The sequence below is a fragment of the Lissotriton vulgaris genome, chromosome 6, assembly GCF_964263255.1.
Source record: "Lissotriton vulgaris chromosome 6, aLisVul1.2, whole genome shotgun sequence".
In the NCBI taxonomy this organism is placed as follows: domain Eukaryota; kingdom Metazoa; phylum Chordata; class Amphibia; order Caudata; family Salamandridae; genus Lissotriton; species Lissotriton vulgaris.
In genome coordinates this window covers 219934765-219947505 of record NC_141694.1, presented here as the reverse complement: position 1 = coordinate 219947505, position 12741 = coordinate 219934765, and the positions used below count along the sequence as shown (strand labels likewise).

Sequence of the window (12741 nt, the reverse complement as noted above, 5' to 3'; positions counted from 1 at the left end):
TCTGGGGGAGGAGCGTCACCAGTCGTCTGCGAGTTCGCCCTCTTGCGAGCGTTGGACACAACCAAAGAGTCCAGAGGCAAGTGTCCCTTGATATATGTTGGATCCGAGGGCGCTGCCTTATATTTTTTATCAATGCGTGGATTGATGACACGTGCCCGAGTGGGCTCCTTGAAGACCTCCTGCGCGTGCTTGAGCACTCCCTTGAGCATTGGCAAAGTTTTGATTGACTTTTCGGCCACAGAGAAAGTGTCAAATAAAAAGTCCACATCCACAGGATCGGAGTGCAGCTCGACATCGTGGTTAGCCGCAGCTCTCTCGATCAAGGCGTTGAAGGCAGCAGAGTCCTCCGTTGGCGAAGTCTTCGCCGCGAAGAGTTGCGGTTCCTGACCCGACTGCGGGTCGTCAGGGTCGCCTCCGGCAGACCAAGGTTCATGTTCCTCCTCCGGATCCGAGTACGCCGGATAGTTGTACTCGATCTCGTCCTCGTCGCCATCCCCCGCGTTGGAGTGAGTCGGGGAACGCGGCAGGTCACTCGGAGACGCCGGCGCCAAAGGTGCTAAAGTACTCGCAGAGTCCTTCTTATTCTTGAGAGGAATGTGAAAGTGTTCCAACACCGGCTCCGTGGTGATTTTCCTTTTGAGGAGGGACAGTTTGCCGGTATTGGCGTCGATGATGACTTCACGACGTTCTTCCTCCGCGAGTGGCTGGAGCCGAGGCTTAGCCACCACTGGAGACACTTTGGGCGTCGACACCTCCTTCGAGGGCACCCCAGCCACCTGCTTCGAAGCGAAGGCCTTCGGCGTCGACTTCGGCGGCAGGGTGAAGTGGATAGGCGCTAGTGCCTTCGACGGCTTCTGCGCGGGCTTCGACACCCCAGCTTCAGGGTCGGGAAGCTCCGCGACCTTCCGAATCCGCTGCAGGGACTCTTCGACCTTTTTCGAAAGGGCAGGAGAGGGTGTGACCGCCTCTCGTGACTTCACTGGCTTGGGAGTGGTGTCGGCGAGAGGCACCGCCTTCGGAGTCGATGCGTTACTGTCCTTGGCTCCGACGGCCGGAGCCGGGGAAGCCAGAGCTTTGGGATCGCCTTGGCGCTTCTTCGAAGCCTTCTTCGGGTCATCGACCGCGACTTTCTTCGGCGCCGACGCAGCCGCGTCGGACGACTTCGTCTTCGGCACCGACCCTGAGGCCTTCGGGTCGGCCATCTTGGCGGGACTGTCCATGTCGGCCATTTTGAATTTCTTTGATTTTGACGCCTCCAGAGCCATCAACACTGCTTTCACTTTCGGTTTCGAGACCGAAGATGTCGAACCCGAAGGCTTCACTTTCGTTTTTGGCAATGTGAGTGGCACCTCCAAAATGTCCGTGGCCGGGCCCGTAGGCGGGGCTGCTGGACTAATAACATGGTCTTGGGTAAGGCCCGAAGGCGATCCCTCGACCTGGGCCGCAGGAAGGGGGTCGACCCCTGAGTCAGTCCGGGGATGCTCTTCCTCCGAGCTATCCCCCACGGTGGCAATGGCCGTATCGTCGTCCCCTACCTCGTCGCCGGCTTCGTCAAACTCCTCGTCTCCTGCGTCGTAGGCCTCCCCCTCGGACGCAGGGCTAGAGTCCGAAACCTGTTGGACATTGTCGCTTCCGACGTCTTCTTCGAAGATGTCGTCCGGCGGGGGCGCAGACAGTTTGGCCTGGAGTCTCGCAGCCCGACGAATCTTGAGGGTCTTCTTGCACCGGAACTTCGAGCAGGCCATACACCTGGCCTCGTCGTGGTCCGGCGACAGACAAGTGTTGCACACTGGGTGCAGGTCGAGGTGCGAGTATTTCGCGTTGCACACCGGGCACTGTTTAAACGGAGTCCGTTCCATGTCTGGAGCGTCGTGTAGGCCCGTCCGCGCCGACAGCACGCGGAAGGGCAGCGAGAGTTCGGAGCTGAAGAAACAGTAAACCCGAACGAAAACGATACCGGCGCCAAGCCTAAAGACCTTTTGGTCTCGAGTTAAAAGAGTTAACAACTATCGGTTCCGACAGAGGGAACCGACACACATCCGAACCCAATGGCGGAAAAAAACAATCTGGGGATGGAGGCGATGCCCATGCGCACTTTAGTCCAGGGGAGGAGCCACCTATCTCGTGATACTTCGAAGACTCTTCCAGGACAACAATGTGCAATCATCCGGACCCAACACTAGGCGGCGATCTATGCACAGATATGAATTCAGCAGCCCACATGCCTCGAACCAATAGTGAACCTACAAATCTGGTATGACCGGATAGGGACGTTGCTGGGATATGGATTTTCACTCAGTTTGAGCTAGAAAATTTTAAGGAAGGAAAGCTTTCCTTTCTTGAGTCTCCTCACTCACCAGGATTTTCTAGCTCAAACTGAGTGAAAATCCATATCCCAGCAAGGTCTCTATCCGGTCATACCGGATTTGTAGGTTCACTATTTTCTTATTAGACATACACCTGGCATTAGAATGCACCTTGTGGCAATAACACACCACACAAGGCATGTATAACTACCCTCCCCCCCTTTTTGTGACCTACCACAGCCACCTTCTGATACCTTTCAAATAGATGACCGGATGTGCACAGGCTAAATGAATACATATAAACCACCAGGCAGACTACCCACAGTGCCAACAGATGTGCTTTTGTCATGCCATGCTCCCCATGGGACAATAAACACTGCTGCTGCAAGTGGGCAGACAGCTCCACAACAGCTACCAATGAGCAAGATAGCAGCTCGGCCTTTGCTTAAATGGAGAGAGAAGGGACTGTCTTTTTTGCCACTAGTAAGGTCAAACTGTAGACTTTTGTTGAAGAGGGAGGCCGAGAGTGAGAGAAAGAAACTATAAGAAGTAGCCACCGTCTTAAAAGCAGATTGTTCCACCCCTTCAAAGCTCTGCAGTTGCCTTAGGCCAGTTTGCAATCTATTTTTGTTTTGCTTTCTGCATTCTAAGACTTGCTGTTCTACAATTATAATTATAAAAACAAAACCACAAATCCGACAATAAAAACTAAAATGATAGACTAAATGGGCTATTGATGCTGAGAGCTCAGAGAGGTCTGAAATACTCTAGTACTTTATGGGTATATAGACACAAACTGTTAATTAAAAAGAATATTTCAACTCATCTTTAAGACCTCCGAAAAGCACCCCAGCCTGCAACCGAATGCCTCTGTGTTCTCACAGAACTTGTTTGTGAGTTGCAGTACCCCATATCCCATATATAATTATGAGATATCATTATTGAAAAGGATGCAAAAAATTCAGAAATGACCAGCAAGAATCATGATAAAAGTACTCTTAACTATTCTGAGAAAGCTACACTGGTTGCCAACAGCAAGAAAATGGTTTTAAAACGCATATGATACATAATTACACATATGATATGGGGTCTCAACAAATTTCAATGCTCTGTTCAAGTGGTGCAATCCAAGCAGAAATATAAGAACATGCATAACTGTCTAACATATTTAGAAGATCTCCCTTAATTTAGTATCAAAATTCTAGAACAGTCTACCACTATTACTGAGTGGGATTAAAATGCACATACTTTTAAAAACGAAGCTAGGGGCGTGGCCGACATGCCGATGGAATAGGACACACCTTGCAGTGTCTCCACTCACCTGTGGTCAGCCTGAAGGTAACCATTGGCATCGGGACCTGAGTGACAGGTGCAGACTCCCCACTGTCACTCAGCATGCCATCTGCCCTGCCGTGCGGGCATTCGAGTCCCGGTAGAGCAGAATTTGGAGCTGTGAGGCAGCGGCCTGGAGATTGAGAGCAGCCGGACCCGCCATCTTGGAATCAGGCGCTGAGAGAGCGGCTCTTCCCCAGGAGGTCTGGGACTCTCTTTAAAGATACTGGCGGCTGCCTCCGGAGGGCTGAACCTGGCTCTCCCGCTCACCGCCTGAACCAAGCTTGTGAGCGGCCTTCCCGGTCAGGGCCAGCCACGTCATCTTGCAGGCCCGAAACCTGGTCCCGACCTAACCTGCCGGACGGCCTAGTGTCTGGTGCTTCCCCGCTCTCATCCATCGGGACCCTGCTGGCTGATCCGGGATTGAGGCGGACTGGGCCAAACCCCCACCTATCCTTCTACACGGCCTCGGAGGGCCAGTCTCGCATCCTCCCTCACTGGCAGTGGGACTTACCCGCTCACACTGGGGGGTTGTGACATGCTGATCTGAGACCCTCCACAGCCCCTGCACAAACTCCAACGACTCCCGGATTTCCGAAGCCGTAGGGACCCGCTGCCGATGGAGTGTGGAGCGCAGCGAGCTTGTCTGGACCCCTCCACGGGCAGCATCGACTCCCCACGGGAATCCATTGTGAAACAGCGTCAAGGCAAGGTGAGCGTTGGCATGAATGCATGCACCAGTGAAGGGCTGCTGTTTGGGCCGACGAGGGTGGGGCGATGACTGCACTCACTGCTTAGAGGAGTGACAACCAGATGCCCGGCTCCTGTGCTCGGGCGGTAGACGATTGGCTGCAATACCCCCCCCCCACCCTCCAACAAGTGAATAGTGGGCTGTTACATGGTCCCAGGGACACCCGCTGAAATGTGCACCACCCTGGAGCAAGTATAGGTCACTTGAAGAGGCCGCCCTGACCCAGACCCCCTCCTCCTCGCCGCTCAGTGGCTTGAGACTTTGCGACCAGTTGTGGCATAGGGCCTACTCGTGCTGACGCGGCACACAGTGGCCTGGAATTAGGAGGACGGAGATCATAACCGGACCTCTAGAGGGCCTCCCTCCAGAGAGCGGTCGCGGAGATTGGCTGCACTGTCTGGTAGCGTGTGCACGCTCCCCACCAAGCATACCTGGGAGAAGATCAAGCTTGTTAATCTTCGCTGAAGGGTTTTGGGTCCCGAACCATCATGTAACCCCTTTCCAGTTATATACTGAGTCAGCGAGATTGATACGGTAGACCTGTTTATACCCTTGTTACCATGGTGGAATATGAGGACAAAAAACAAAAAAAAAAAAGATCAAGCTTGGTATCTTGGGTTCATGCCGAGGCTTCGGCTCTTGCAGATCCAGCCTCTAAATGGTTTGTGTTACAGACAAAATGGACCTAGACGTTGATTCTAAATACAGGTTGTTTATATTCAATGAAAAATAGATTATTTTTACTTTTATTCCTCATGCGATTGAATCCTGCAATGGAAAAATTTGAAAATAAACAGAGAAAACAATAGCCCAAAACATTTGTTGATCCAACAGACCACACATGAACCGGAGGTATGTCTCAAAAAAGAGACTCCGTTATTTAATATTCACTTAAAAAATGATCATCATGGTTCTTCAAAGTACAATTTATACATCTGAAACAGGGGGATTACTATCAAGTAGCGTGCAAAGGATAGAGTGAAGGTAAGTGCTGTTGTGAGTAAAAAGACCAAGAAGGTCTGAAAAGGTGAAATAGGAACACAATAAAGTATTTGCTTTAGTAGGTCTAAAGTTGATGAATCCTTAGCAAAAACAATGAGCCTACCCTAAAGATATCATTCGCAAAAAATGTTATTCTTTCTTGCTGTGCCACGGTGGGAAGTTCATCAGTGTTCTCGTTTTCAGGGGAGGGAGCAGGAAAAAAGGTGTAGGATCGGGAAGGGGTTTTGGGGGAATTGTCGTCGACGTTTCGACCCAACGATAAGCAGGGTAAATGATATCCTCATGGATGGGTCTTCATAAGGACGGAAGGGGTGGTAGGGGAGACTTAGTTACAAGGAAAGCAAGTAACCCCGACAGTATGGGTGGGCACCCTTTAATGGTGTGCCACTGGTCCCGAATCATGGCGTCTTACGTTGCCCCTTCGGCGCAAATGAAAATCAACGGACTCCTTACCCCCTGGGCATATTCGCAGGGGAACCAGACAGGGATGCCCGCTATCCCCTTTACTCTCTGCCCTGGAAGAAGAACCCCTCACGATAGTCATCCGTCATTCCGCCACAATCAAATGCATACCTTTCGGTGGCGAAAATCACAAGGTTGCGCTATTCGCAGATGACCTCCTGCTCACCCTGACCAACCCTAGGTACTCCCTTCCTGCACTACTCTTACTTCCCCCTAAGCTAAATTGTAGGTGTTGAATATAACACTTCCCTCACAGGAGGTCCTTGAACGATGTTCCCTCACCCTGTTTCAATGGGCTGCCCACTCGAGTCCGATTACAGAACATTTTCCCCACCTCCTCATCCCTGTGTTAGCGTTGCAACTCTGACATGGGTTCATGCATCTACATCTGGTGGTCTTACTCACTTTTAACTCTCTTCTGGAAGGAGGTGCTGAGCCACATCGGAGATACAGTGGGGCTCCCCATCCTGAGCACGCCGCAGGGAAAGATTCTAGGGATCAGACCCCAAACTCTTAAAGCCATGACACAGTCTGACTGGTGTGTGATCCTGCACATGCTAGGGGCAGCCAAACAGGTTATTGCCCTACATTGGAAGAAACACATGACCCCGCCGGCTTCGGTATGGCTCACCAGCCTCTAGCACACCATGGCTCTTAACTGGCTGTATCACACATACTGATACTCAATTTACACACGCATGGCAACCCTTAATACTACAATTGTCTAAACTAGAACACTGCAGTTCTAACCTCCTTAGGTTGCGCGCTCTGCAACTCTTTGGAGGCGTGTTACTACCACGAGGGGCTGAATTCCCAGAGTGAAGCCACCCACATTAACATGGGAGAGAAACTCGCTACCTAGTCACCCCCCTCCTTCATTATACTATTCTCATCTCTCTTGTTATCAATGAAAGCGCCCACGATAAATAGTGGCCATGGCAAGGTTTCAAGAGGCGACCTCTTTGGGCCTTTCCCCCTTCCCTCCCTCCTTTCCGTTATTCTCCCAAGTTACCCTCTTTTGTTGGACACTGGCGGAAATATGCTTTTGTGGCGCAACTCTTTCCTTTATCTGGACCAACTAACTATGCCATGTACGTTATTCTTCGGACTGTTCCAACTGCATACAAGTGTTGTGTTAGGCCATGGCCCCACAGACTTTCCTATATAGCCAGAAGTGTACTTGCTGGACCCGCTAGGATGTTACTTGTTTGTATGATTATCAATAATGTATGTACCATAAATGTGTCCACAATTAAATCGAAATAATAAAACGGATTTAAACAAAAAAAAAAAGAAGCTGGAAGAACACATTTTTTACTTTGCTATTTTTCTTTAAGTCACAGAACCCTCTGAGAATTGGAAGCATGTCAGTTACTGGATACCTGAAAACGATTAAGCACTATACTAGCAACTAGAACTAGAAATTAAAACAGAATGTATGTGGAGGGCAATCAGGGGTTCTACTGCACCTGAGTCCCTGACATTAGGGCAAATAAAAAAATATATCATTCAAGACAATTACTAAGATACAGTTTAATAACCCATTCCATATCGTGTCCTGCTCTCACACTAAGAAGAATCATTATCTTTGACTAGTGAATTAGATTTTTTTTATCTTTTCTGACACCAAAAATATAACAACTGTAGATCTGCTGTAGTCCAATGTGCATGAAAGCATGGAATTAAAGAAAATCATTATGCACTCAATTCATAACTTGAATACCAGTTATAACAGTGGAATATTACCTGAAGCTGTTGTTGTAACTGTTTGATTTCCAGGATTCCCAAGTCACATTTCTTATCTGAATCTTCTAACTCAGTCTTCTGCTTGAATTTTTTTGCCTGGACATCTTGCAGTCGGCCAGATATCTGCATGTGTTTACCATCCTAAACATGGATAAAATATTGAATATTAATTTGAGGTTCTCAGCTACTATAATTATATTGTCAACTCCTAAACCTGTGCAGCCAGGGAATGGAGTAGAGGAGATGAGAGTAATCGAAGAGGCAGTGACACTGGTGAAGATCAGTTTGGATTATTTAGTAGTAAGGACACAGCAAACAGTGCAAAGTTTATAGCTTTTATGGAATCACAGGATTATTTCTACCAGAAGTCTTTAGCTAGATTACTGAAACATTCTGTATAATAGTGCTAGTACAGAATCTGAAGAGGCAGCATTAACTCTTGAGTTGAGTATTTGGGAATCCTCACAGAACTTCTCAGCGTCAAGTCAAACGGGTACTGGTGAAAGCCCAGCAAGCTGAGGGGTGTTTTCTGAAGGGCTGTCAACTTCTCAGCGTCAAGTCAAACGGGTACTGGTGATAGCCCAGCAAGCTGATGGATGTTTTCTGAAGGGCTGTCAAGTTCAAGGCTAATGTAGTGCTTACACTGAGAGGCAGCATATAGGCATTATCTAACTTCTACCCGAGGAGGTGTTAGGTGTCACCCCACTTTGGTAACTATAGTTCACTGTACAAGGCTGTATAGTTACGCTGACAACCAAAAATGTCAATCAGAAATGTAGTAGTACCTGCTCTGGTACATTTTTTGTTACGAGTTTTCAGAATAACCTCCATTCTGTCAGGCCCATCAATATATCAAAGTGGAAAAAGTATTCTGGGGAAGGATAGTTAAATATTTTTCTCATGTGATTGTTCTTTAATATTGGGAAAAAATAGTTGAAGAAGAAATAATACTGAAGCAAAGGGATACAGACTGATTGGGGACCAGATTATCTTATATTTCTTTAAATTGGATCCCAGATATGTGTATAGCTCCAGAAATAAGGCACAAAACAATAGAAGTGATTGTACTATTATCCATTGCAAAATAGTCCACAAATGAGTAGAAGTGATAATATCATGAGATGGTGAATCTGGGTGATGGCGGGGGAAGAGTCACAAGCATACAGGAAGGCTGCAAGCGTCTTTGGGCTTACTTTTATTTTGCTTTCAAATGCTCCAAAAGTGTCCTTAGAGTGGTGGCGAGCACAATTTAGAAATACAGAGGAATAAAAGAATCACCTGGTTTAGTTCTAGTTTGGGGGCATCGCTGTGCTGTGTCCTAGTGCTCATGGGGCTTGGATTATATCTTAACGAACCAACACTTACAAATATGCACCTAAGTGTTGCTGTTCATTTTTAAATAAAAATGTGCTCAAGCTGAACAGTAAGATTCTGCAAATTCGTCAGTTTAAGAATACAGGTGAAAGTATATTTCAAAGATTAGCAAATGGTATTAGTCTATTAGATACAACTAGGTTAGTATACTCATTTACATTTCCAGACAAAATATTTATATTAGAAGACAAATTATAAATCTAACGTGAAAATGTATTTGCAACTTAAATGAAAGGTTTTCAATGATTCTAATATTTACTGTTACTTTATATTCTACTTGTGACTTACAAGAGCTTCTAATTCAAGTTGCAGGCTTTTCTTTTTAGACTTTAACTTGACAATTTCTTCCTGCTCCCTGTTCCGCTGATTCAGAAGTTCTTGGCGTCGAATCCTTTCCCATTCTTGCTGGCGTTGGCGTTCTAGTTCTTGCTTTGCAGCCTACACAGAACACAGCACCAAACAGTATACTCAAAAAGAAATTCATGTTTGCAGAAAAAAGGGTTTGACACAATGATATTTCAATATGGCAATAAGCCTCCATAAATACATTTCCAATGTTTAATGTAGCACTGGCCATGTGAAGGAGCCTAATGTATAAACTTACTACTGGCAGCTTAAAATCCAAACCTAAAGGCAACAGTAACCTAGCAAACTCACCTCCAGCTCTAGAACGTAAATCCAGAAAGCATTGTTCTTGTAAAGAAAAGTGGCCTCTCCATTGTTTTTTTATAACAAATTTAGATCTCTGTAAAATCTAATTATAAATATAAACATACCACCTCATAACAGATAACAGAGAAGCGTGTTTGCGTGTAGAAGTCAATGTACAGAAGGAAAAACTTAGTAGAAGTCTGATTTGACTTAACTTTAACAGTCCATTTAAATTCTAAGGGTCTCACTTCAAGTTTAGAGAGAACTGATAAATAGAGTTTTTCCGGGGGAAAGTTTGAATAAAGAGTAGAATCCATCGGGAACTGGGGGAGTTTCTGTTTCCTCCGAATACTAAATTAGTCTCCAAGGCCACAAGCCTCCAAGTCCACACTGGGAAGTATCTATTCAGCAAGGCATGACACTTTTCACCAGCAAACAAATACTTCACATGGGTTCCCAAAATAATTTCAACAAAGGAGAAACCTTTTTTAGCCTTTCCTTTCCAATGGAACGTATCATACGGGGTTGAGGCATGCAAAGACTCCAGATCATAAACACCCTTGGTACCAGAATGACATGAATCCTGGCCCTGATGGTCTAAACTTAGCAAAATAGTTCTGAATTAATGTAGCAGTGTCTAGCGTGGTAAATAGAAAAGGGGATTGCAAGCTGTGATAACATCATTTAAAATATTAGAGTGCTCTAGTATAGGTCTCAATCACAGATGTATACAAAGGAAAAAAACTGCATTTACCCTTCTGCCCTATCAGTGAACTTAGTTTGATTTTCTCTATCGCCTTGGTTGTGAATGACACACAAGTACATTACTGGTAGAATCTCACAAAAAACAAAACTGCGAAAGCAGCAATGAAACTGACTGGAGGTATTCTAAGTGCATGGTCGCTATCAGCACAGAATGTCAGCTTTGAGCTTGCATTTATCTACGAGTAAAAATAGTTGTTTAAAATGTTTAGGTTTAAAAATAACTAGGTGAGAGACAAATATTTTTTTAATTTAGAAACAGCATTATCAACATTTGTTTAAGAGTAGGCTGAAGAGAAAATTTTCTTAAAGGGAGCATGTATTCATTATAACAAGTTGCCACTTGCCGGGACTCCTGGTCAGCGCTGCCCTATTGGCGCCACGTAGAGATGAGCTTCACTGCCACATAGGAACATGACAGGGACCGCTACCACAATGGGGTCGTACAACCTGCTCACATGGAACGTACGGGGCTTAGGTGCAATACAGAAAAGACATCGCATACATGCATTTCTCCTCAGACGTAAGACACAGGTGGCATTCCTTCAGGAGTCTCATCTGACTGACTCCGAAACGCAGAAAATGCGGAAAAAATGGAGGGGAAATATTTACTCTACTAATTATTCTGCCTTCGCTATGGGAGCAACTATTTGGGTGCGCCACGGGGGCCCATTTGTTGAACTGGAACGCCGGGTGGATGAGCAGGGACGTTAAATATTAGTAAAGGGCACACTTGACGGCACACTGGTGATCCTTGGGAGTATTTATGCCCCTAATTTTGACCAAGACCGTTTCCTGAGTAAGCTGATCGTGGTCATGGCGGACTGGGTCGGAATCCCCTGGGTACTGGGAGGGGATTGGAAGGCGGTACTGGACACTAGACTAGACAGGTCACATCCCCCCTTCAGGGTACAACCGCTGGTAAGCTGGCGGACCAATTTACTACATGGGCAGGCGGGTGGGCACTCTCAGGAGCGTGGCGCTGCCTCTACCCAACCCATAAGGAATATTCCTTTTACTCCCTGGTACACAGCCTCCATACTAGATTGACCGGTTCCTCTGTTCGAGCTCCGTCATTGCGAGGGTCCACAGCTCTACCTATCTGGCAAGACCTTTTCAGGCCACAACCCCCTAGAACTAACGCTTCGCTGGGGCTTAGTGCCCACTCCAGTGCCTACCAGGAAGCTCCACTCACACCTGCTTGAGGACGCTTCCTTTCGCGCGACTATTTCAAACACCATTACTAACTCCCTGGCTGAAAATTGGAACCTCTCGCCTAATTGAATGGGACGCGTTGAAGGTGGTGGTGAGAGGTGCAACGATCGGACAGTTAGTGGGGGCCAGACAGGAGACACATTAAAGGCTGCAGAACATTGAGCGCAAGCTACATGTTCTGGAGAGGGAGGCAATATCAGACCCTGACAGGCGTGCAGTGCTACAATCTACCCACATTGATCATGCAGAGACATTGGAGACTCTGCGGACAATAGATCACAGAGCATTCCTCCAACGTTAACACACAGAGGCGGACAGATCCGGTACTCTGCTTGCTCGCATAGTCAGAGATAGACCTGATCCGCCAATCATATCCAGCATCCGTACCCTGACGGGACATGTGGTCCACACACAGGCTGAAATTAACATCGCCTTCCATGATCACTTAGAGACGCTCTACGCACACCCTGCTCCTGTGGACAGCTCTTTGATTACCGACTTCTTCCAAGGCCTCCCCTTCCTGGTATTACCGGAAGTTATGCAGAAGGATATAGACGGCCCCATTACTCAAGAGGAAATCCGTACTGCGATCAAAGGCCTAAACCATAATAAGACGTGCTAATAACTGTGCTTCATTAGAACAGAGAAACGTCTGCCATGGAACAGGACTCTAGAAGCTGTGGTTTCCTCAGGGCTGAAAATAAGCTTTCAACTTTAGAAGATGTCCTGCTATTGTGACCTGCCTTGAAACAGGAGAAAGCTGCACAGTCTGTACATGGACAGGTGCAGACCCCTGATCAGGACTGATCTGGTTTTGTATACGCATAAGATGTAGGCAAGTAGGAGTCCAACAAAACTGAGGCATCTGGCTGGGTGGAAGGAGATGACACTGTTCAGGTAGGTGGAGCATGAGTTGTGTAGTGCCTTGAATGTGCACGTAAGGAGTTTGAAGTCAGGGCATTTGTGTATTAGGAGCAGGTGTAGTTGCTTGAGGCGTGGTGTGATGAGAGTTCTGTGTAGGAGGTTGTGAATGAGTCTGGCTACCAAGTTCTGGATGGTTTGTAGTCTTCTTGTGAGTTGGTTGGTGATCCTAGCATAAAGGGTGAGGTCAAGAAGAATGAGGGCTGCTGTGTATCTTCC

At 47.0% G+C, this 12741-nt stretch overlaps 1 protein-coding gene across 4 annotated transcripts in view; it reads right to left on the bottom strand.

The window, feature by feature from the left end:
- ITSN2 (intersectin 2) overlaps positions 1 to 12741 on the bottom strand; it is a 1355209-nt gene that overhangs the window by 787224 nt on the left and 555244 nt on the right. For all 4 annotated transcript variants that reach the window (XM_086926255.1, XM_086926257.1, XM_086926256.1 and 1 more), the window contains 2 exons: positions 9262 to 9411; positions 7600 to 7740 (listed from right to left, as the gene is read on the bottom strand). In XM_086926255.1, the coding sequence (XP_086782381.1) occupies positions 7600 to 7740; positions 9262 to 9411 (291 nt within the window). The remainder of the gene's footprint in view (positions 1 to 7599; positions 7741 to 9261; positions 9412 to 12741) is intronic.